The sequence below is a fragment of the Sebastes umbrosus genome, chromosome 12 (genome assembly GCF_015220745.1).
Source record: "Sebastes umbrosus isolate fSebUmb1 chromosome 12, fSebUmb1.pri, whole genome shotgun sequence".
Lineage (NCBI taxonomy): Eukaryota > Metazoa > Chordata > Actinopteri > Perciformes > Sebastidae > Sebastes > Sebastes umbrosus.
The window spans coordinates 13,509,017-13,535,544 of record NC_051280.1 but is presented as its reverse complement, the minus strand read 5'-3'; the positions used below and the strand labels follow the sequence as shown (position 1 = coordinate 13,535,544).

General features: G+C 40.6%; 1 protein-coding gene across 8 annotated transcripts; it reads left to right on the top strand.

Annotated features, from left to right (window-relative positions):
* Positions 1-60: 60 nt before the first annotated feature.
* On the top strand, positions 61-25,104 carry mmp16b (matrix metallopeptidase 16b (membrane-inserted)). 8 transcript variants are annotated; one of them, XM_037788491.1, is made up of 11 exons: positions 62-797; positions 4,857-5,005; positions 5,272-5,286; positions 5,605-5,721; positions 7,785-8,089; positions 13,866-14,045; positions 14,446-14,663; positions 14,756-14,894; positions 16,448-16,598; positions 19,328-19,461; positions 21,298-25,104. In XM_037788491.1, the coding sequence occupies exons 1-11, from the start codon at positions 669-671 to the stop codon at positions 21,657-21,659; spliced, it is 1,899 nt and encodes a 632-aa protein (XP_037644419.1). In that variant the 5' UTR covers positions 62-668; the 3' UTR covers positions 21,660-25,104. The 8 variants fall into 8 exon arrangements, with proteins under 8 accessions (XP_037644420.1, XP_037644419.1, XP_037644423.1 ...); XM_037788494.1 differs by having other exon boundaries at positions 64-797; positions 13,866-14,027; XM_037788493.1 differs by having other exon boundaries at positions 64-797; positions 19,328-19,443.
* Positions 25,105-26,528: the final 1,424 nt, after the last annotated feature.

Below are 26,528 nucleotides of genomic sequence, written 5' to 3'. Positions count from 1 at the left end.
GCACATAAAGGCATCATCAGCAGAGGAATGTATAGGCTATATAATCAGGCTTGGGGTTTACTATCAGGAATTTAAGATCAGACCATCTGACTGCACATGTGCATCAACCTGCACCAGATCCATGCATCTTTGCGATGTAAAAAAAAAAAAGGTGAAAGGTATACAGGCAGTCCTGAAGCATGGCAGCATCGCATCTCTCTTCTCGTGCACTCAGCTCTCCTGATGCTGCCAAGCGGCGCTGCGCTCTGTGAGAGAAATCAAAGCGCAGGCGTGGAGTCGGGAGGGAGCCTGATATCTTTGCTGCAGACAGACTGTGGTGGCTGTTACTGTACTGTACATGGCCATTGATGCTGCTGGATAGATGTAGCCCCTCCTGATGTCAATAAGAATGGCGAGGCCAGCGGGTCTAACATGCCGCGTAATCTCTGCTTGACATCGGATCATTTTTGACGCCACCATCATCATCATCATCGGGATTTGATAGTGCAGAAGAAAAACGCGCGAGGGCCTTTTTTTTTTTTTTTTTTTTTTTTCCTCCTCCTCGTCTTCTTCATCTTTGCCTTTGACAGCTCGCCTGATGATGATTTCCATTTGACACAAGAGAGAGCAAAAGAAAAAGCAAGACGGGCGGCTTCTTCTAATAAACACTCGGGATAAAACAGGTCATTATGACCTTAGTATCCTCCAGTAAAAGAAAACCATCGGATTGCTTTTACGCGGCAGCTTTCTGCTTGCATTTTTTGCTTTGGGTTTCGTGTGCTGTGTCCGGAGAGGAGGATCATCAGTTCAGCGTTGAGGTAAGATAAACGGCCTTCATCCTCACTGCTTATCATAAAGGACCGAGCTCTCTCCTCCTCATCATCCTCATCATCAGCGTGAAAAAAAACATATATATATGCATGCTTATCCGTGGGCACAATTACCATAATGCATAATAATAACATGGAGACATTGTAAGCCTATCAGGACAAGCTGCACGCACTGAAATATTCCCTCATTTGCAGTGTGAGAATAAAACAGAAGGATGCTCATTTTTATTACACTGCAGTCCACGAGCAGAGCTGATCCAGCTCCACTGATCCTAAAATGTGCAACCCAGATAAGAGAGAGGTCTATTTTAGCTGAGAGATGTCCTCCAGCATCATGCTTATATATATACTTGTGTGTGTGTGTGTGACAGGCCAACCAACATAAAGCCAGACATGCTTTGGCATGCACCACAGTGTTGGGAGGAGATTAAACATTTACAGACACAAGCTGCATAATAGGATTTTTTTTTTTTTTTTGGTACCTTATTAATTGATGTCATTTTCATCCTCCTCCCCTCCCACCACCACCACTCTGAAGAAATTAAATGCTGATGCTTACAGTCACACAAACACATCATTATTCAATTTTATGGCTCACTGGAATCTGCCTGGATATCTCTCTGAGATCTGTGCCTTTTTCAACACAAACACACTCACAGGAAAAACACGCCCACAGGAGAGATGGGAGAAAAAAAGAGAGGGATAAACAAGGCGTTTAGCTCAGCAGAAAGAGGGATGGAGGCAGAAGGGGGGGGAGGGAGGGATGGATGGAGGAGAGAGTCAGATTAGCTAGCTGGAGCATATCTCATAGGCTGTGTGGTGATGGGGAGGCAGCTGGTTGGCGTGTGGACAGCTGTGGATAGCGTGGGCACCTCGTGGCCTCTCAAGCTTCAGGATTGAGTCTGGCAGTGATGATGCTTGGCCTCGCATCCCCATCCTCTGTTATCAAGCCGCACTCTGGCTTTGTAGGGCAAGAGGAGGCAGGGCCACAGTCCTGCACATGCACGCTGACCCGGCAGCCGCAAGACACAAACACTGACTAAGGTCACTAGGAGGGATTCAAATGCAAACAGCTGCACTGATGTGCCTCTGAGCAAACATACACAGACACATATAAACCGAAACCACTGCTGGATAAACAGCTTCTGCAAAACAATAGACTATTGACATGCAAATTCGGTGAACATTAAAGCTATACTCAACATTTCATCCACACTGTGACAATATAGATATATAACTACAGCAGCTCATTAGTTTGTTTTCTTGTGCTATTAAAAAAGTAGGGCTGTCAAAGTTAACGCGATAATAACACGTTAACATAAATTTGTTTAAACGCAACTAATTTCTTTAATGCCGCTTGCAACTTTTAGGTTGTAGCGGGCTCAGTTTTAAAGCTAGAGTGAAGATACAGGTATCATATGAAACTAGAAAGCCGAAGGAATCCATCAGTGCCATCCTGTCAGAATAGCTTGACGCGAAGCAGGCTAAATAACGCTACAAACTTTTGCCGAGGAAAAACTGTTATGGCCATTTTCAAAGGGGTCCCTTGACCTCTGACCTGAAGATATGTGAATGAAAATTGGTTCTATGGGTACCCACGAGTCTAATAGATAATAAGATAATCACATGCAGTTTTGGGGCAAGTCATAGTCAAGTCAGCACACTGACACACTGACAGCTGTTGTTCCCTGTTGGGCTGCAGTTTGCCATGTTATGATTTGAGCATATTTTTTATGCTAAATGCAGTACCTGTGAGGGTTTCTGGACAATATCTGTCATTGTTTTGTGTTGTTAACTGATATCCAATAATAACTATATACATATATTTGCATAAAGCAGCATATTTGCTCACTCCCATGTTGATAAGAGTATTCAATTTCATTAAATTACATATTAAATTTAATTTCAATCACTGTGCAATATCAATTTTCCACTTGTGCAATTGTGTTAATAGTCTGTTTATTGGCAATACTGTATTTATTGTTCCTGTTTTTAATATTTTCCCTTGTTTATATTGTTCCCATTTTTTATATTTACTTCTATTTAAATTGTTCATATTTTATATGTCTGTCTACTTTTGTTTTGCTTTTTTACTGTGTTGTATCTTGCTTTTTGTTTTTACTGATGCTTCTTGTTTCTGCACTATCCCCTTTGCTGCTGTACACTGCAACTTTACCCACTGTGGGACTAATAAAGGAATATCTTTTCTTAAATACTTGACAAATCTCTCTTTAAGATATATTTTGAGCAGATTAAAAATGGGTGATTAATTTGCAATTAATCACGATTAGCTATGAACAATCATGCGAGTAATCGTGATTAAGTACTTCAATCGATTGACAGCTCTATAACAAGATCTTGCAGCAATGCTTAGTCAACTCACAGCCTTTTGTGAGATGCAGAATGAATAACCTGCAGCTATATTCGTGTTGATTTTTATTATGGGATTGGCCATTTAACTGGGAAAAACTGGGTAGGGTAACTAAACAAATAATACTTTGCCCTCATTAAACAGCTTCTGTTGTGCCTTTGAGCAAAGTAGCCCAACCACTGCAGTGGAGGAATGTCTGTGTTTGTACTAGACAGCCTCTCGGCATTAAGTGAAATATGAATGCTGAAATATATTGAACCAGTTACATGTGGGACCAAATCTAATCAAACACAAAATGAAGGAGATTCAAGTTCATAGCTGCAGCAAATGGGACTTTATAGCCTTTCACTTTTGACAGCTCAGGTTGATATATGTACATTGCAATAGATGATTAACTCATTTATTATCCAAACATACTTGAAAAAATGCAAATGAACATCCTGGATGTGATTTCAGCTTACGGTCTTTTTGCGTACATCATCTCCTGCTCCATCTCCACGTCTTTCCTCCGGCTTTCTCTCTACTGGGTTTTCTAATAAAAGGCAAAGAGTCTAAGAAAAGTCTTAAAGAGGACCTATTATGCTTTGGTGCTTTCCCCCCTTTACTTTAGTGTGTTATATAGTTTTTTGTGCATGTAAAAGGTCTGCAAAGTTACAAAGCCCAAAGTCCACGCCAAAGGGAGTTACTCTCCCCCATAGAAACACTGCTCGCCGTGATTGAAGCCCTGCCTTTTCTTCCGTAACGTGGTGATGTCACCATAGACTGTATATAAGAAATGGATGTAGTGACATCACCAATCGGTTTGTGGACTGCTGTTTTGAAGCCTCAAGTTTGGCATTTTGGCCATCGCATCTTGGTTATTTACAACCAGAAGTGACAATAGAGGGTGGAGCTAAGTACAACCAAACACTGAATAAGACGGTTTTTAGGCGACCAAAAATGTTATAATTAACTTTCATGAACTGAAAACACACTGTGAAAGGGTTAAAGTTGTAAGACGAAAACATGGACAACTTCCAGACTGGACAACGCCGTGGTAGCGACCTGTCAATCACAAGGGTAGCCACGCCTTAAAGCATACCCTGCTTTATCATCTATTTGACTCTAAATGAGACCATAATTTACTAAATGAACATCATGTGTATTGAAGAAGACTTGAAACTAGCGACTGAGACCATAAACTCATGTTTACAATGTTTACTGAGGTAATAAATCAAGTGAGAAGTAGGCTCATTAACTCATAGACTTCTATACAATCAGACTTCTTTTTGCAACCAGAGGAGTCGCCCCCTGCTGGCTATTAGAAATAATGCAAGTTTAAGGCACTTCTGCATTGGCTTCAGTTTTCCCACTGGATGTCACCAGGTAATACATTTGCATAATACCTCACTAGCGGCTAGTTTGGCACGCCCTCAAACAAAGGTAGTTGGAGCGGAGTCCGAAGAGTTTGGTTCAGTTGATGAATCACAACTGAGTGGGACAGCTGACCAATCAGAGCAGACTGGGCTTTTTGGGTGGGCAGGAGCTCAAACAGAGTGAAGAGAGGTGCTGCAGCACAGCAGAAAAATAAAGCGTTTTTTGAACATTGCAGCATGTAAACATGCTTTAGTAGAAATAGGTCCTCTTTAAAATCACAATATGAAGGCCTAAATCTTCTCCTTCTTCCCCCCTTGCAGGGATGGCTACAGAGGTATGGCTACCTTCCCCGCACAGAACCGGGAATGTCCGTCCTGCGCTCGGCCCAAACCATGCACTCAGCCATTGCTGCCATGCAGCGCGTCTATGGTCTCAATGTCACAGGGACACTGGATGAGAAAACCAAGGAGTGAGTATACACACAAGTACTAGTACAAACTACCAGCTGAGGTGCACATGTACTTTCACCATGCAGGCCATCAATGTCACATTAATGCAAATGCTCCGCTCATTCATTTAAAAAATGCAGAAGGAATGGCTATCAATATTTCAATGAATTAGCGAGGGACAGAAATAGAGATGTTCATTTCACCCCCCATCACCTCGTCTCTCTGAAACGACCTCAGGTGAAAGTTTTAACACTTTTCTTTCTTCTCATTTTGCATGATGATGCAGTGATATCACGCTGAGGTGAGAATTTGCCTATTACAGTGTGTGTGTGTGTGTGTGTGTGTGTGTGTTCAGTACTTGTGATAATCTGATGTGGTATGAATGAGAAAACATGAAACTTGATTTCCACTCAACCCTCATTTAGAATTTAATCCCACACTTGAATCAATGACTGTAGTCTGGAGTAGTTTTAGTGCTATTTTGCTTCTTTATTTTGCTGCTGTCAGGAAGAGAACTGCTGAGTTCACTTCAGTGCTTTGTGTTGTCTTGCGATGGTGATTTTCCTCCCGACTTTTATTCAGCAAACTTGAGCTTCTCTTCTTCTTCTCTTCTTTAAAGTTGGATGCAAAAGCCTCGCTGTGGCGTTCCGGACAAATTCAAAAGTGCTGCGAGGTCACGGAAGCGGAGATACGCGCTGACAGGACAGAGGTGGCAGCGTGCACACATCACCTACAGGTGAGAGATAGTGGAGGCAGTTGTCATGGCGACCATTGAGCTTAGCGGCGCTTATTGTAGGTTTCAGATGTGCCAGTGTTCATTTTCTCAGCTCTCTGTCTCTCATCTCCTCCTCTTTTAACCACCTGGGATCACATGCTCCGTGTTGTCATAGAGACCGCGCAAATACGTCACATACGGGGGCAGACACGCACACAAATATCATCAACATCACACATTCAGATTCACACATAAATGCGCCCATGTGTGCTGTGAGTATGTTTACTTTCCAGGTTATAAATAGCTTGCTGGCAGAATGAAAAATGGGATCAGGCAGTTCTTAAATCCTCCTCGAATTTATTCTTTTCATAAAACAAAAACAATTTTAGCTGAGTAGCATGAAGATTGAAGGCTTTGCTCTCCCTCGTATAAAATCCTGAGTGTAAATTGTCCGTAATCTCAGCAGAAATATTCAAACTCTCATCTTATCTGGCCTGATTAAGCTCCAGCTTTTAATAGGTTCTGAGGAGGAACTGATAAACGGGTCTCTGGCACAACTGCAAATTGACAGGTTACAGCAGTAATAGACGATAACACTGTCAATTTATTCAAATCCTTCCTTTCCTCCACGAATTTGAATTGATGAGCCACCTCTCCTAATGGAATGTCAATCAGTGCTGAGCCAGTGCTGCTGCTGACTGCACTTTATTCACGAAAATGAGTGCAGAGAGAGGGAGAAGATTTCCCATTCCTCTCTGCCTGCTCGGGACTGATAACGACTGCTGTGTTAAAAGTTCAGTAAAAGCTGCCGGGCTTGAAATAGTTGTGTCAAGTGCAACTTTTTTTTTAGTGTCTCCTCATTTTGAAAAGTAAAAAATGTTCACTCAAAATTAATGGGATAACGATGCACGGGGTTGCCTCGGTATATATTTTATTTCTGCTTCTGCTGAATGTTTTGTTCCCTGTAGTTTAAACTAATGTGTGACTGCGGAACCATCTGCATCCAAGGCTGTGTCTGTAGACGCATACTATGAACTACGTACTCAATATGTGTACTATCGTTCAACATACTTTTGTGTGAATAAACAGTAGTATGTATCTTTTCGGACACAATGAACTGTAATAGAGTGCTCCAGGGATGATGTATTTTTGTTCCATTGGGTTTTGGATTATTGCAGAAAATAAGCTCTGTGGCAAACAAACGTTTCTGATACTTACACGTTTTGTTCCGTAAAATAATCTTCATAAATGAACACCACTTTTTTTTTTTCTTGAAGCATGAATGCAATCGTCACAAGTAAAAAGCTAACGTTAGGCTATAAACAAACTACAGCACGGTCGCATGAGGGCGAGTATACGCAACGAAGCACGTTAGCAACCGCCTTTTTAAAGACATATAAAGGCTTCAAAATTCACGAGTGGGATGTTTACTGACTGGTTTAATATCGTAGAACAAAACGTTAAAATCTCTAACGCTTGTATTAACCACAGACCTTATTTCAGGCATCTAACTAAAAACCCATTCAAATAACCCATTGACTTCCAGACGAGGGAACCGGAAGTGCTAAAATGCTAACTCATTTCCATATTTTAAAATTCATTCCTGCACCACTCTATTACCACGTCACTCCCTGAGAGCCTCCGTGGCAGATGGAGACGGGTAACCATGGTAACACGTGCCAATCTCATGTGACCAAACAAGGATTTTTGAGAATCATAAAGTCTGAACTAATTTGACTAATTTACACATATAGCAAAGTGGCTGTCTGCCGATGTCTGTTATTAACGTTGTCATTACTACCGCATTGTATTATGGTATATTTATGCCGCCAAAGTGTACAGTGTTTGCATACTGTAATATTTCATGGTAAATAGTATGCAATTCGCGTACTATTGGTTTCATACTAAGGTTTCGGACATACTAAAAAAATCTCACATACTATTTTAGCGTATTTAATACTATGTTAGTATGGAATTTTTCACGGCTATGAACACAAAGTGTAAACTACAACCTACAGGGCATTTTCTCAGCCTCTACCTCTCTGCAGCTTTTTCAAATCTGTTTGCTTTCTTTCCTCCCACAGCATAAAAAATGTCACACCAAAGGTGGGCGCCCGGGAGACTCACGATGCCATCCGGCGGGCGTTTGACGTGTGGCAGGGTGTGACTCCCTTACGCTTTGAGGCCGTTCCATACAGCGCGCTGGAGACTGGCAGGCGTGACGTGGACATCACCATCATCTTCGCTTCGGGTTTCCACGGTGACAGCTCACCCTTCGACGGGGAGGGCGGATTCCTAGCCCACGCCTATTTCCCGGGCCCAGGCATAGGAGGGGACACGCACTTTGACTCTGATGAGCCCTGGACCCTGGGGAACCCCAACCATGACGGTATGTGAAAGAAAACGTGGGTTTAAACCTAAATCTAGAGAGAGAGAGAATGAGGTGATGGTAAGAGGTAAGACAAGGCTACAAAGAGCCACAGGTAAAGGAGTGAGGAAAGAAAAAGTAAGGAGAAGCTACAGCAGGAGAGAGGAAAGGATATTATAAAAAAAGGAGATTAAGATTAGGGAAGAAAGTAGAGAAAGAAATGTTGTTAAATGCAGAATGTTGGCAGGTAGGTAAACACGTAAAGGGGTGTGGAAGGAATGAGGAAAGATTTGAGAAACAGAAGAAAAGCGCAGTCATCAGGAGAGACAGATAAGGATGGATGGAAAGCAAAAACTGGAAATACAGATGGCTTGGCAGGAGGGCAATATAAGATGGTATCACAGGGCAGGGTATGAGGGATGCTTAACCAAAAACAAAGAACGCAGAGATGTCTTTTGATCGGGCTGTGCTCTGTAAAGTCACATCAACCCATCTGTCAGGATTTTGAGGGTGTTTTTTTCAGCATAATAAGCTCTTGAGATGATAGAACTCTCTGCTATTTTAAGACATTGGTTGCTGGCACATGATTATGGCTATTCTGTTTTTAGTGAATTTAGCTCAGTGGTATGCTTCAAGAGAGGTGACAGAAGACAGAAAAGTGTATATCCATGCCATTACAAAATGTGAAAATAATGTGATATGATGTTATGTTATTGCAAGCACTTCCTTAGCACGCTATGGAGTGATATAAGCACAAGCGCTAGTGTGTAGATTTTGGCGACATCTAGCGGTGAGGTTGCAGATTGCAACCAACTGGCCAGCCAATGTTTGGTTTGTCCGTTCTGTGCTACTGTAGAAACATGGCTGTGTGAGGAGGAAGTGCTCCCTCTGTAGATATAAACGGCTCATTCTAAGCTAACTAAACAATGATTCTTAATTTTCAGGTGATTACACACTAAAGAAAACATACTTATTAATATTTTATTCTACTTCTGCCAATAGATCCCCCGAAATGCTACACCCTACCTTCAACCTAAGTACTTCTGAAGGAGGAGTAGAGGAATGAAAACATATGAACACCTGCTTAGATTACTCAGAACATACAACCGGCATTTATAAAACGGTTACACTAAACATAATATGGTTCCCTGTTCTTTTGGGATTTAAGCTGGGAAACTCACCATCTTTTCCTTGTCCCTTCAACCAGCTCAGGTTGAGGACAAAAATAAACAAAACAAACAATTCAGAGTTCTGAAAAAATAACAAACCTAATGAAATAAAACCAATGTTCATCTACCTGGGTAGTGTGTTGTTTCCCTTTAAATGGAGAGTGGTGCGATCGCAGCACTTATCTGTATACGATGTGATGGAGATGGGGGAGAGAATCAGTCCTCTCGACTGGTGAGACGCTCCTCTGCACACCCGCTGTGCGTCCTCTGCTCTTCTCCTTGCTCGTCCTCTGCTAGTCCGTAGTTTATCCAACGACCAGTCGCTTTCTCTCACAAATCATCAAGTGCAAAAAAAAAACAACCTACATAAACAGGACAACATTTGGTTATTCTCTTCTAAATGAAAATATTACCAGATCTGGAACTAATATCACTCTAAAATCCAAATTAATGCTTTTGATTAAGTTTGGAAAAATAGCGTTGTGCTGTCATTGTATGGTATCAAAAACATAGATACAAAAATTCAGTAAACTTTGTTGTGTCCTCTCAGTCATATTATTGACTCATTTAATTTGAGAAATATTTGATTGACATGAATTGCATAGACCATGTCACAGTTGTAAACATAAACAGTCCAAATGTGTCACAGCTTATTTCCTGTTGCAGTGTATGTGAATGACATTAGGTGACAGGAAGTAAACATGGACCCAAGCTGTTGCCTAGCGATGTAATTCCATTGAAACGATCTCTTCAATCATCATTAGGGATAGAGCCTACTTACCTTGGCGTCATCGTCATTGACATTGGCATGGGAATTTGTGTTTTTGGCTGTCTGACTGCACTCTTTGTGGGTTGTGATAGCCTGTTTATCTAACATTTTCTCTTTGGTTATTTGATGCAGATATGAAGCTTTGTATGCTTATGATGTGTTTTCTATTGCACATGTAATGGTTTTATGCTTTAACAAGTGTTTCTCGAAGGGTTGTAATTTGGAATGGTTTTATTGAATTGGATGGATTTTTAAGTTGTGATCTGGCTGTAAACTGTAAATCTGATCTGGCAACACTGTTCGAGATTACTATACATTCAATCCTCTTAGCTGCTGCACATGTAAACCCTGGTGCTAGCATACCACACAGCAACTTGAGCAGCATTTTTCTAAATTCATTCTGACCTTAATTATATTTTAGCTTATTCATATATATAAATAAGAAAAGACTGGAAATAAACTCACCCTTATTATAGGCTATTTTGAGAGGGTTATATCATGTTATGTTATGTTATGTTATGTTATGTTACATTACGTTCTATTACGTTACGTTACGTTACGTTACGTTACGTTACGTTACGTTACGTTACGTTACGTTACGTTATGTTTGGTTTTGTTTGGTTTTGTTATGATATGTTATGTTACGTTATGTTATGTTTTGTTTTGTTATGTTACGTTATGTTATGTTACGTTATTATAGGTATAGGCTATTAGGTTAAGTTAGGTTAGTTAGGATGGGTTACGTTACGTTACGTTACGTTACGTTACGTTATGTTACGTTGTTATGGGTATATTAAGTTAAGTTAGGTTAGTTAGTATAGGTTTAATTATATTATGTTATGATATATTATTATGGGTATATAAGTTTAGTTAGGTTAGTTAATATGGGTTTCATTATATTATGTTATGATATATTATCATGGGTATATTAGTTTAAGCTCCGTTATTTACTGTGGGTTATATTATGTTCTGTTACATTATGTTATGTTACTTTATGTTCTGTTACGTTATGTTATGTTATTATGGGTATAGACTATTAGGTTACGTTACGTTACGTTACGTTACGTTACATTACGTTAGGTTATTATGGGTATAATAGGTTAAGTTAGGTTAGTTAGTATGGGTTATATCATATTATGTTATGTTATGATATATTATTATGGGTTTATTAGGTTAAGTTCCGTTAGTTACTATGGGTTACATTATGTTATGTTATATTATCTTAAGTTATGTTAGTTAGTGTGGGTCATCTCATGTGATGTGATGTTATATTATGTTGTGGCGTGTTGTGTTATTTTGGATAATGTTATGATAGATCAAGTTACGTTACTGTGGATTATATTATAAAATATACTGTAACAGTGGCCCACATATCTTGTAATGTGGACCACCCTGCCAATGTGAATTCTAGCAGGGTGCGGCATCCTAGAGAGGGAGATGAGATGCCTTTCTTAGTCAAGCATCCACACAGACTTTAATTACCCTACCTACAGGGCGCCAGGCTTGTCAGAGCACCACCAGGCTGCTCCGCTAATACCCATGTGCCATACGCTTACATTCTATCCTCCCATTAGTGGAAGAGGAGGGTAACGGCTCACATTGTGTTTGTTCTGGGAAACTGCTTGCCACCCATCAGCTCCCCTCCCTCTACCTCTCTCTTTTGTTCTCTTACTCCAATGGTAATTGTCTCAGACTCCCAAGTCAAATTCATGTTCACCCTTGCGCAGTGTCCCATGGTTATCCATGTGGAGTGCTGAGGCTGCTTCTGAAAAGCTCCTGTCTCTGCTTATGTGTCTGGGAAGCTGTGCAACCTTTAATGGGCTTTCACAGCGATGTAATTGTAAATGTTGCATGTTGACATGTGCGCTAATGGTAGCTCGGACCTGTCTCCTGGGAGTCTTTATGGGACATTTTTGGTTTGGTGGAAGAGGCCGGTTGTGTTAGATAAATGGGGGAGGGGGAGGTGTAACCTTTTAGCTGCTGGCTGAGGGTCAGTGGTTGGTCTGCGCAGTGCTGCTGGCAGGAGTGGATATCATGTTTTAAAGGGCAACAATCTCCTGGGGACAGCTTCAGTCACAAGCTGTACATAAATGGTGTACTTCTCTCTAAATCAGGTTGACACTATGAGCTGAGTGCTGACCATAGACACTGACTGTGCCATTTTTCTTGTTTTATTTGTCTGTGTGTGTTTGAATGTGATACGAACTAGACCCACAATGTTTCCTCTTGCTATGCCGACATTGGTATGTGTTCAGGTGCATTATATGAATGTTTGTATTTTCACTGTTCTCTGGCGCCCTGGGCAGCAACGTGAGTGTGTGTCCCGCTGTGAGCTGTGACTCACATGGGGCGTATCTTCTCTTACGGAGTAAAAAAAAAGGAAAAGTGCCCTTTCATTTACCTCCAATAATCTAAATAAAAGATTAAAAGTTGAGAGAGCTGAGAGCTGCAAGTAATGATTATTTGCATTGTTAATCAACCTGTTATTTGTCAATTATGTGTTCAATGATTTGTCTATAAAATATCAAAGAATTGCTCAGTTGTGTCCAATCAACAGTCCAAAAGCCAATGGTAGTCAATTTACCAACCCGGTCTCACAGGAAGGCGTATAAATGACACGACATTACACAGACATTCTGTGCGTCATGAGGACGCATGTAAGGCTTTTCGCATGTCGTGTTTGTATGCCACGCAACAAAACTACAGCAGTCAGGTTTAGGCAAAAAAACACTTAGTTAGGTTTAGGAAAAACACCATGATTGGGCTTAAAATAAGTACGTAAACAACGTAACATAAACGTAACATAAATACGGAAAACATGTCACAAATGTCACTAATGTAACTTAGAAAACAAAACAGCGGTCTCCTGGTTAAAAGGAGCGTTTACATTGCAGTCAGTACAGACTACATGGCGTACAAATTACACACCTTACGTAAGAAAGGCGTTCTTAGTACATGCTAAATGCTTTGCACATTATCGTCCCATTAATACGCCTTTTCGTGCTGCAATTTACAATGACATACCGTAAACCTGAGAAAGAAGCAAATTCTCATATGTAAGAGCCTGGAACAAACAAATATTTCACACTCTCTGCTTGATAAATGTCTTAAATGGTTAACTGATGATCAAACTTGTTGTTGGTTTATTTTCTGGTTGATTCTGACTAATAAAAGTAGTCACTACAAGACATGAGAGGAGCTTGAATTTATTGTGCCTACGCTACGTATGCTCCCACATGTCTCATCTTCCCATCTCTTGGAATGATTCCACATTTTAGCCATGAGCTCAGCTTCAGTGGGAAAACAATAATTTATGAAATATATAGTTGGCTAAATAAAGTAGATGCTCAGTAATTGTAAAAAAACCGCGATGTCCATATTAACTTATTTCTTAGTGATGTGTTTGTTTATCACTGTCTCTTGTGTTAATGAGTGTGCCTGTGCATGGGTGTGTTTTCTTCTTCTTTCTCATCACGGCACACATAGAGTCACATTCATTCTTATCCACCTCTTATTAAGTACTGTATGTATTGTACTGTATGCCATATAGATCTTTTCATTGCCACTCTGTTGCTAGGGCAACAGTTTTGGTCCAAGATTACTTCCTGTCAGCTACTGCATTAACAATGGGACATACAAAGGGGCCCATTTAAAATGTTTATGTTGTCAAGTTTGAAAAGGTCTATTCCACCCACACTGCCATCAGTTACAATGGATATTTGCACCTCCGCCTCCATAGAAACCAGTTGTTTGCAGCTCCAACGACAAAGGAAAAGACCCCACATGCCCGTATATATGTGTGAAAGAATATGATGGGAGGGTTTTTGCATTAACAATGCCGTCTTCCCCCACTCTCCAGGTAACGACCTGTTCTTGGTTGCGGTGCATGAGCTGGGCCACGCCCTCGGCCTGGAACACTCCAACGACCCCACCGCCATCATGGCTCCTTTCTACCAGTACATGGACACAGAGAACTTCAAACTACCTCACGATGACCTGCAGGGCATCCAGAAAATCTATGGTAACCCTCTGGTCTATGGTAACCCTTCCATATGTTAGTACCTCTAAACAAAGACACATAACTATGTTTTCTGTAAATTCTAGCAGCTAGAAAGTAATTATTTAGAGCAATGTTACATATGCATTATATTGTTCCAAAACTTTTTTGAAGCCATATTACAAAGTAATATTAATACTGAAACCCTGCAATGACTTAGTCACTATTGCTGCTGCACCATCCAGTTATATTGGGTTGATTGCCAGTAAGCAGCATTTGTCAGCTGTTAAAGAAGACAGCCAACAGCTAAGCAACATGAGTCATCTAACAAATTATCTGTGCCAACATTAAAAGGTGCATTGGTCAGAAAACGTATTAAATGTCTCAATGTGGACAAAGAAATAGTTACATCTTACAAATACTGAATTTTTGGTATTTTTAGGTCCACCAGATAGAGCACCGCAGCCTACCAGGCCCCCTCCCACGGTCCCTCCTCCTCGCTTCCACCCTCCCTCAGACCCCCGTAAGCATGACCGCCATGCCAGACCCCATCGCCCTCCGCAGGGGGCCAAGCCCTCCAACCCCAACTCCAAACCCAACATCTGCGATGGAGGCTTCAACACCCTGGCCATCCTCCGGCAGGAGCTTTTTGTGTTCAAGGTAGAGTAGATCATCAGCTTGAGTGAACACGGCTGCTGGGTTTAAAGCAGTTTGGGATGATGATGATGATTCTACCATATCTGTTTCTATAGGACCAGTGGTTTTGGAGGGTACGAGACAACTCAGTAGTCCCTGGCTACCCCATGCAGATCAACTACTTCTGGAAAGGCCTGCCTCCCAAAATTGATGCCGTGTATGAAAATAGCGAAGGGAAGTTCGTCTTTTTCAAAGGTAATAAAAGCAAAAGAATTTTCATTTTTTTTCAGTTCTTTAATTTATTAAAGGTACCCTGTGGAATATTTGGCCACCAGTGGTGCTATAGAGTTACGTTTTTACGAGTGGGTACCCATTTTGTTAATATTCTACAAATGCACTATGATGCACATCCACACGTGAAAGCAAACGGGCGATGTGATATGCATTTGTGTCACCGGTTTCACACTATTTTGCTGCTTGACAATTGGTGGTAACACACCAAGAAATGTAGCAATGCACCAACAAAGGAGAAAGAAGGAGACTGCTAGCTAGCAAACATGGATATAAACATAACGCAGGATTTAAAATATTTTACACAAAACAGCTTTGTTTTATGAGGAAGGAAATTCATTCAACATAATTTGTTAGACACACAATGCATTTTGGTGAAAACACTGAATGTAAACATAACTTTTGTGTGTTTACAAGAAAATTCGACATGGCACCTTTAATTTAAAAAAAAAAATAAAGGTACAGTGTGTAGGATTTGGCGACATCTAGTGTTGCAACTGAAGACCCCTCTGCTCACTACACCTTTCCGAGTGTAAAACCGTGATAACGCCGTTCGCCTCGCTCATCCTTACCATAATAACACTACCTAAGAGCAACAGAAGTCAGACGGAGGCTGGCGGTACCACGGTTTTGCACTCTGCGGCTCACGTTACCAGTTTCACGAGCCTGTCAGAGAACTACGGTGGCCTTCAGGTAAATAAATCAAGTCAATTCACAAAAATTTGAAAAAGTCTCTAACAAAATAAAAATAGATTTATATAAAGCAAATTACCCTTCAACCCTTTATCCTTAGCTACAAATATATAGCAGTTATTATATTTTATACCACAATAATGTAAAAAATGACAAAAAATAACAATTTTGTTGCATACCACCACTACAAGTGAATGTGTCTATGTAACCATAATCTTTTATCATATAGCGACTGAGCGGGTGACTCTGAGGTTGATTTGCGTTGTGTACGGTAACAGAACGGGTGCAGGTCCAGTACAGCCATCCGTCCATCAGGCAGATTAACATGACATCTGTCACCCAGTGGGATCAGAGTGCCTCATGCTTTATTTATTCACTCAAGGGGACTTAACTGCATGTGTGTGTGTGTGTGTGTGTGTGTATGTGAGCGTCTAGCTACTTACTGCAAGCACACCACCACAGCAGCTCTCCTCACTCTGCCTGAGGCACTTATGATCAAACTGAATTAAATGCAACAATAGCTTCAATAAAACTGAAAACAACAAGTCCCGGCGGAGTTGCCTTCAGAGCATCATCTTGCTGTTTATTGTATTATAGATAACACTGCATAGATTTTCTGCTGTGCAGATATTTTGTAAACGAGGTGATACATCTGACCTTTGAAATCATGTGAATAGAAATGAACAGACTCACTGGAAAAAAAAAACACACGCAGAAGGCTTGAATGAGCTGGCAGTGTTTTTGTCTGGTGCGATTTTTGAGGTCATCTTTATGATAATGTCTTTTTTGTCCCAGAGCCTCCTAACTTGGTGTGTGTATTTTAGGAAACCGTTTCTGGGTCTTCAAGGACACAACTCTCCAGCCTTCGTACCCTCAGGACATCTCGCTGTTCGGGAGCGGCATGCCCACTCAGAGTATCGAGACAGCTGTCTGGTGGGAGGATGTCGCCAAAACCTACTTCTTCAAAGGAGACAGGTCTGTGTGGAGCGATTACTAGCACTGTTATGAGGTTAAGTAGTTGGGTTGGAAACTTTCAGAGCAAACAAAGTACTATGAGGACCATCCATGGCTGAAATCTGTATTAAACCCTCATCCTACCAACAGGGGTCCCTGCAGACCCCAGAGATATACTCTGGAGATATACTTTTTGTCATATCTCACAGGTGCTTTATTCTATCATTCCAATTTTGAATGACTTTGTCAATCAATTTGTTCTTAATGACTTCATGCCTTTGTTTTCTGTATCTGTTTTAGTTAGTGCTTTTTGAAAAGACCAATGTATTTGGGTCCTAGGGGACCCTAGAGTCAAAAGCACCATATTGCAGCCTATGCAGTTAAAATATTTTAAATAGAATAGATACTGTAGATAAAATTTGCCGTGGGTCCTAATTTAAAGTGTCACACACCATCAGGGGGGTAGTGACACTCTGTCAGTCATTGCGAAGGAGAGAGACACAGATGCAGCAGACACAGACTTCCTCATGTGCTCTGTCTATTTTTGTTTTACACAATATGCAAATTAACTGTAACTTTCGGAAAATAAAAATCATCTGTTTTTTTTTCTTCAGATGACATTAATTACTAATAACTAATAATGTTTTGAGAAGAAATACGTTAACATTTTGCTGTGATGGTTGTGTAATACCATTGTGTTACCAAATGGTATACACAAGTATAATACAGTATGCTGAGGAGTGGATCCTACAAACAAAGGAAAAAAAATATGAAGTATTTGTCAGCTCCTTCCATTCTGTTCCTCTTTATCAGTGCAGTTTGTCTATGTTTGAAACATTTAATGATTTTTGGGATTGTTTCCTATGAAATATTTAATAATCTTGCAGGTTTATTGATCAGTGCATCTTCTATTTTGGCATAGATTAGCTGGCATCCCTGACGCTCTGTAAACTGTCACATGTTGCTGTGAAAGTGCAGATTGCTTATGTAGATGTACAATGTGTAGGAGTTGGCGACATCTAGTGGTGTGGTTGCAGATTGCAACCAATTGCTCTGCTCACTCCTCCATTTCCAAGACTGTGATAATGTGAACCGCCGAGTGCAAAACGGTGGTAACGCCATTCACCTCGCTCAGAGGCCATCCTAACCATACTGTAATAACACTACTTCAGGAGCAACGGAAGTCAGATGGCGGCTTACACCAGAGAAAACACAGTTATGAATATTATATTCCATTTCTGCTAATAGATCCTCCGAAATGTTACACACTGTTCCTTTAAGGACTGAAACATGCTGCTTATAGACATTCAACCCATTATGACCCAGCGTTACAGCAACATTTGTGATTGTGATTACGTTACTTCAGGGTTTGAGTCTTTTTTCTGTAAAGTAGTTATATTATTTGGTTTACTGGAATGCATCTATTGATTTATTTGTGGTTGTAGTTAGTTACTTCAAGATGGAAGTGAACTGAAAACGGAGTCTTTCCAAAACAACCGAATCAGAGAATGTGTTGTTTATCTATGTCCGTTGCAAGGGTCTTAAAGTTTGAGAGTATGCCAGCGTGACTCACATGTTTGTTCAGCTGTCATGATAAATCATATCCTAAGAGGTTAGAGGACCCATGGTGAAAGTTGACAAAATGCTTTGTCATGATACTGTCATCCCTCAACCTGCTGCTGCACATCATGACAAACAGAGCGTTCTGTCCATCGTCTCAAACATGATTTCATCTCTCTCTCTCTGTCTCGGTGACAGGGTGGTGTTTGTTCTAATTCAAAGAAATGACGCTGTTGTGTAGCAAGATTTATATGTGTGGGCGCCAGTGTATGAACAGCAGATCAATCACAACAACCGCTGAAACAAATTTTCCAGGCAGATAAACAGTATGGATGATGGATTGACCGCTTTCTCTGGTCATGTGAATCAAGTCAGTCGCAGATCTTTAAATGGTCAGATTGAGTTTTTTTTTTTCTTTGAAGACTGGCTGCAGACTGTCACTGTAAACACAGTGTGTAGAAGACCAGCACTATGCCATGATACAACTTTGATAATGTATTCTTCCTGGTCTTAAAAGCTGCATTATAGTTATAGTATAGGCAACCCGGTCTCACAGGAAGGCGTAATATAGCATAACAAAAACGTGTATTTATCTTTGTGTTCAAAAACATTAAGGTTCACTTTCACTTTTTTTAAGACAAAACACAAACCTTTTCCCTAAACTAAAGTGTTTTTGTTGGCTAAACCTAAAGAAGCTGTTTTTGTTTGTGTTCAAAATGTAACATTTCATTCAGTTTTACAACATCTGTTAGATCGTGTTCCTTTTCAATTCAATTTATTTTTATATAGCGTCAAATCATAACAGAAGTTTTCTCGAGACGCTTTTCATTTAGAGCAGGTCTAGACCGTCCTCTATAATTTAGAGACCCAACAAGAGATCCCCCATGAGCATGCACTCTTATGTGACAATGTCAGGGAAAAACTTCCCATTTAGCGGGTAGAAACCTTTGGCAGAACCGGCTCTGGGTGGCGGCCAACTGCCTCGACCTTTGCCTTTTAAGTTTTGCTTTCACCTTTACAACATCGTGGGTGTAGCAGGCCCCTACTGACCCACATTTATGATTCGTATAAAGACTGATAACACACATTTAATGAGCTGATAACACGACGACCCAGATCAGCACACTGTTACTGCAGGGTCAGGTGTCACTGACTGACTGTATACTGTATTTCTGTCTGTCCTGTTGTAGGTACTGGAGGTACAATGAGGACATGAGGACCATGGATCCAGGTTACCCCAAACCCATCACCATCTGGAAGGGCATCCCTGACTCTCCACAGGGGGCTTTTGTGGATAAGGCCAACGGTATGGCAGCTTTGAATAGTCAGTGAAGCTAAGTAGTTTTACACCATCACATAACCATTGTTTGTAAGACACAGTGATATTTATAAAAAATCAACCTTCACTTACTGTAGAGAGATCTCATTTGTTTGGTAAATGTGTTGCTATAGTTTTAGTCCTGACTGCAACAACATGACAGAGTGAAAACAGGAAGTTGATCGAACATTATCTGTTTTCTGGTTTCATATCCAGATTTTCTATGTAAATATTTAAACCAGTGTAAATTGTGTGTTTAAAACACTTACTAGAGGTCAGAGCATCTGCACACAATACGTCTTTATAGCAAGTGTAAAAGGAGAGTGATAAACAATGGAAGAAAGGAACACTGCGGTTGAAATACACTACGCTAGAGCTGCAGCACTTATTCATTGATCCAAAGCAAATGCATCGTTAACGATTTTGATAAACAGTTAATCGTTTGAGTCATTTTTCAAGCAAAAATTTCAAATATTTGCTAGTGGCGGTTTCTTAAATATGAGTATTTGCTGCTTGTTTCAATATATGATAGTAAATTAGATATTTTTTGATGTTTTATAGACTAAACGATTAATATGAATGAATGAAAATAATAGTTAGTTGCAGCTCTAAATGCCTTTTAAAGCAGTTCAGATCAGCAAAACACAACATTTCTGCGAGAATGATTTGGGAATAATAAGTTCTTCTTTTACTTTACGCATAATCAGAATTTAATTTGTGTTCTCTTCCCGTTTTTCTCTCAACTAAGATTTTCAGAGTTGTGCTTTTCTGTGAAATTCTGTAGAAAACCTGAAAGACTAGCCTTATTTCTAAGCAACCAAAAGCATACAGCAGGTTATGAATCGTTTTCTGTTGAGAGACTTTAACATATAGTCACTGATCTGGCAAGCAGTGTAACACAATTGTGATTGGCCCTGGTGCAAACCCAAACACAAGGGCACGCCTGTGCGCTCACACATGTACACACACAACCACTCCAGACAATTACAAAGCAGACAATTGCTATGCCACCATGGAGAGGCTCACCATGCAACTCCCATACTGCAAACCAGCCTCTAATCAGCACCACAGAGTGCCAAATTTATCAACGCTAAATCAACAGCCTGCCCTGGACCCAAATGTTATCACAGACACAGATTACAGTAGGTGCAACATATGAGATGCAACAATTACAGTGCTATAGATTTAAATCCCTGATCCCACCCCATAATAACAAAAACAAACCAGTACTCACCCATTAGAAGTTTATCCTACAGGTATTGTGCTATCCGTAAAGTCATTAACAACACTGCTTAAGAACCATGTCCTTTTTTTATTGGAATGTCCTGGCTGTGAGGGATGCAGCGCAATGTGGCACGCTGTTTTGAGCTGTAGCCTACTTTTGTCAGACGCCCAGCTGTTTCTATTTATTCCTGTCGCTCGCCTCGAAAAATCGCCTCAATGAACCAGGAGCGGCTGATTAGTGAAGTTGAAATGAGGAGTTATTTATACGATACCTCATCATTTCATTACAAAACTCTTAATAAGGTGGCAGCTGGCTGCAGGGCGATCGCAAGAGAGCTGATAGTTTCCTACTGCTCTTGGCTATATTGTATAATTTCCAGTAAATATCACAATATTAAACGTGTGTTTTCTGTTTAAAAAGAACAAACTAAATGGTTACGTCTCCAGTCAGAACTCGAGCTCACAGCTGATAGGTAGCCTACATGGTTTGCTTACATGATGTCACAGAAGTGCATTATATATCGAATTCAGTGTGGACACGGTGTTGGATGGTGATTTTTGGGTCCTGGCACAATGTATAGAAGTGACATTGTTGTGTCCCACAATACCTCTCTCCAGGTTTCACCTACTTTTACAAGGGAAAGGAGTACTGGAAGTTCAACAACCAGCTGCTTCGCGTGGAACCCGGCTACCCGAGGTCCATCCTGAGGGACTTCATGGGCTGCGACGGCCTACCCGCCGACCCCGACTGGGACTGGAACCCCCCGGCGGTGGAGGAACGCCACTACGACAACGGCGACGTGGACGTCGTCATCAAACTGGACAGCGCGGGGGGCACGGAGAAAGCGGTGGCCATCGCCATCCCCTGCGTCCTGGCGCTGTGCATGATGGTCCTCCTCTACACCGTTTTCCAGTTCAGGAGGAAGAGCACGCAGCGCCACATACTGTACTGCAAGCGCTCCATGCAGGAGTGGGTCTGAGGGACTGTTATCGCACTGTATAGGGAGGGGTGTGAAGCTCTGATAGACGTCTAGTTATTACTTGAAGCCCTAAGTACAGTAATTGGAAGCACTGTAAAGGGTGCAGTACATGAGGATTGCCATGTTGGCAGATTTTAAAACTGCTTGAACTCGTAACAAGCTGCAAGGAAGCGAAACGATCAGCAGAACTCAAGCGAAGACAGTGAGGGAGCCACATCTCCTGTGTCCAACTAATATGTATGTATCTGCTTTGACTTTTTTTCTGTATCTTGGAATGAACTCAATTAAGTGAGACAGAGTTAAGCTACTGTAAGTGGGACCTTTGTCTATCCTCGTCTCTGCACGCCGCTTAAAAAGCCCCTAGCACTAACTTCAGTGGACAAATTAGATATAGGCTCCTACTTTACTTTCATTTCTTAATTAAATCGCTCTGAGCTGTGCTTCTTTTTTCTTTTCTTTTTTTCATTTACGGTCCCTGTAAAAGATTATTCATTGTGTGGAGGACTGATACACAAACCAAATATGACCTTTTCTTCCAAAGAGGATTACTGCTCGATGTTGTTTTTTGATGGGATGTTTTTCCTCCATGGATCGAAACATTGTGTGGCATCATACTCACATTTTCTTTTCGCCATTGGTATTCACATCCACCCGTCTGCTCTGTAATCTGTGGGGATAGGAAGCAGCCGTTAGTAAGAGCTAGGAACTCAAGACTGTTGTGGCAGTGTATCTCCAAAACGGGGGCCAAAAACCTCTCTGCAATATTTATGAGACTGCCTTAATCACAGATTGCTTAAACTCCCTTCTCTTTCTCTCTGCTTCTCTGGTGTGGGAGCTGGATACTCGAGTGACACAGTAGGAATACAAACAGTGTATAAATGCATTCATTACTGCCCATAATGCAACTTCAGAAGCATGTAGTAGGACAGTTTGATCCACAATGGGTTCATTGCTCTTGAAAATGTGCTAAGCAGTGCTAAATACCTGATGGCAAGCAGGCTATCAGCTTTCATTTACTGCCTCACCGGAGGGTACGAGAGAGAAAGGGAAGGTTAGTTGTGTGCGTGTGTTTGTGAGCGTATGTGTGAGTGTGTGAAAGAGACAGTGATTAGCCACACGATATATGTACTGTACTGTATTGTCAACAGCTAACAAATCATGCTTCCCTTTTTTTTCCTGCCAAGTTTGGACACTAATACTCCAAACAGTGTCAGTCCATGCATTTTAAAACAGCTTTTTTTTCAACTTTTGTACAAGGTTTGTAAGTTTACATAATATTTCACATAGCAAAAGGACACAGAGTGGTAAAAACTACATGTACCCATTTTTAAAATGATACAGTATTTCTCATTTAAAAAAGCCATCATCACTGCATCTCTAGTCATCACAGGCCTTGTTTCAGTGGCTCCATCTTCTCGCTAAGTTATTGCAAATAGTTTTTTTGAGGAAATGCAAAGTGAAGCAACTGTTGTAAAGAAACTTATTGATGTCTGAATTCTGGATGTCAGGATAAAAAAAGTTCAACCGATTTAACCTGTGTGTTCAATAATGGAACCAGGTAGTTTTATGAACTGTAATTGTACTTATTCAAAAAACTATACTTATGTTATATTAACAAATTACTAATAAATGTTTATAAAACTAACATTGGAATTAACTAACAGGCATATCGGAAAAACCAAAACTTAATCTGATGACAAATATTCCACGTATATATCTTGATCTATGATGTCGTATATATTTATGACGTCATACGTGAACCATAATATGTTTCAAAGAGTTTAATCAGCTGACTATGAGACACAATTTAGTGATATAAAGCAAAACAAACAACTCTCTCTGAGGTGAGATGGAGCTAAACTGAGCAGGAGCTTTTTTCTGTCCCTGTGTATTGTATTAAAAATGCAATACACAGCATATGAAATATATCGTCTCGCAATTGCCTTCGATTGCTGCCATACATGTAACAATGTGGTTGTGCGGTGTAGCGTTTCTCAGTTTGCCGGATGACCTGTCTGTGAGCATTCATGATGTGATTTCTATTTCTTTTTTTTTTAATATATTTGTGCTCCTTGATTTTGTTACTCTTTTACTTGAAATGGTCATCAACACCAACTGTACAGGATACATAATCTTCCGTTAATATCAAGGTAATGCCATTTTTTGCCATATCACAGAAGGAATTAAGTGATTTTAAAATGTCTATAATCTATGAATCATCTAAAGAAGGGTAAAAGTGGTTGGACCTCGGTTTAGATGGTGGTTTTATCTTATCATCATTCGTAAGGGATAAAAACCTACATATGTAAGGGCAATGCATGCCGTTGTTAAACTAAGATGTCATTCTTTCAAGGATCATTCGGACGCTCTTGTGCTTATTCAGTCTCTCCCATGATGGTTAAACGAAGTGACTGATCAGCATTGCAGGTTTCTGTTGGATGCCGTTGACAGATCCAAACTGTCATCTTTTATAAAACCGTGTGAAACTACTAGCTTCCAGCCGGTCCTCCCTGTTCCAATCTTCAGGCGATTGTCAAACTGATGAAAGAAAATGAACACGTTTTAAAGGCAGGAACATCTTTGCTGTCCTAAAGCAGTGTTGAATCGCAGCGGCCACTGTAATTTAAGGTGGAGGCAAAAACCTTTGGCTCAGTGTTGTGTGTGATGTCTTATCAGTTTGTGTGTTTGTGGCGAGGGTGTGACGGCTCCAGCGAGAGTGAATTAAAGACGGCCGGCGAGGCGAGTCGGTACTGTATTTATCGCCACATTTATTCCTCTGTGCTCAGCACCTCAAATCTTGCATTGCATTGTACTGAGGGCAAGAAGCTGTCAATAAAGTGGGTTTAAAATGCAATGTTTTTTTTTTCTATACAAATAATCCTCCTCCTTCTGTTACTGCCTCAACAACAAATAATTCATCTGGTGCGAATGCTTTTCCATCTCTCAGAAGTAAATCACTAACTTGAAAAGGTTACATATTTAAAATGCTCTTTTTAACACTTAAATCACTTGAAATAACTGACATTTTAGATGTGGACTGAGCGTAAGCGGGAAGTGTCAATTCTCTGACCTGTCCTTGTTTATCTCCAGACTCCTCAGAGCTTTTTTTTTTCGTCTGCCTTGACACACGCTGCTAAGCATTAGGGCTAATTTGGAGCGTCGTTAAAGGAAGTAGATGGGGCCGATAGACAGCAGTCGATACACCAGAGAGGCGAGGGTGCGGAAGAGACGGGGAGCATTTTGCAATCATTGCAGTCGAGATCTTATACACAGATTCATGCAGTATATACTCCAAGGCATAGTGTATGAGAAGTAAACATATTGCATAATATGTACATAAAGACAAGAGTGTATATTGTCTGCTTGGGAGTATTTTGTTTTTAAGCCATTCATTCCATGGATAAAGAAAATGCTGTGTGTTGTAAATAAAACAAGTGCATAATGAGTGTCTCCTCGTATCATGCTCTCACACACAAACACGTTTTATAGCTCATCACCGCCAGTAATCTTCTCCAGCAAAGTGGCAGCCTGAAGATGCACTACAATAAGCCAGTTAAGATGCAACTTTGAAGAAGTATTTATTCAGGAAACTTGGATGAAAGAGGACCTGTTATGCTTTTGTGTTTTTTCCCCTTTCCTTTAGTGTGTTATTTAGTTTTTTTGTGCATTTCAAAAGTCTGCAAAGTTACAAAGTCCAAAGTCCACGCCAAAAAGAGTTACTCTCCCCCACAGAAACACTGCTGCTGAACTGCCTGACACACCTTGCTTGAAGTCCCGCCTTTTCTTCCGTAGCATGGTGATGTCACCAAGTTACACATTTGCATTATACCTGCAAAGCGGCTAGTTTGGAACGCCCTCATACAAAGATAGCTAGAGCGGAGCTGGAGCGGAGTCCGAAGAGTTCGGTTCGGTTGACCAATCACAACAGAGTGGGCCAGCGGACCAATCAGAGCAGACTGGGCTCTTCGGGATGGAGGGGGGGGGGGGGGGGGGGGGGGGGGGGGGGAGATATAACAGAGCGTTTTAGCCAGTATGAGAAGATTAAAGCATGTAAACATGTTCTAGTAGAACCCCAAAATACAAGTATGCATGAGCAAGATAGGTCCTCTTTAAAGTTCAGCACAAAAAAAAATTAGAAGGAAGCTATATTTACCGTTGTCAAGCAGCACAAACAATACAATTCAATCATTTTTCTGAAGGTCTTAATCTTAGAAAGACAGGAAATACAGTAAGGAAACTACAGATAGATCCTTGATATTGATATCTGCATAATGGACAGCTCAGTTTGAAGGACCCATTATTCATTGCTGCATGTTGCTGATTCTTAGTCATTAAAGACATGGTATGGAAGTGCTACTAAATGTTGCTGACTGCTTTCATCCATACACATTTAAAACATGAATTATTGATCAAAAAAGAGAGATTTCTTAAACATAATTAAATAAATGAGCTCTGTCTCTGTTTGTGATATCGTGAAAGAGTAGAGGTACGAAACAATAAAACTTGACAACTAGAACAAGACCTGGCCTATGTTTTGTTCATTTTATTTTATTTGGTAACATAATCTGAGTTTCGGTGCACTGCTTTTAAACACTAGTCACGCTAACTTCAATGTGATGGCCCGGATCACCAGATATACCCTACTAATTTATTAACATACCGTACCTTTTTGTTCTGATGTTTCAAATTGTTTACCATGCTATATGTGCATGTGTTTGTCTGCATCTAGAGATAGCAGATAAGCGCATATAGACACACATGAATAACAAATAATCTGCATGAAATCATTTAGATTTCTCATCACCATTGTAAAGTGGTCATTCGCAAATCAGTTGACCTTCGTTGAGCTGGATATGTGGATTGAAGAGA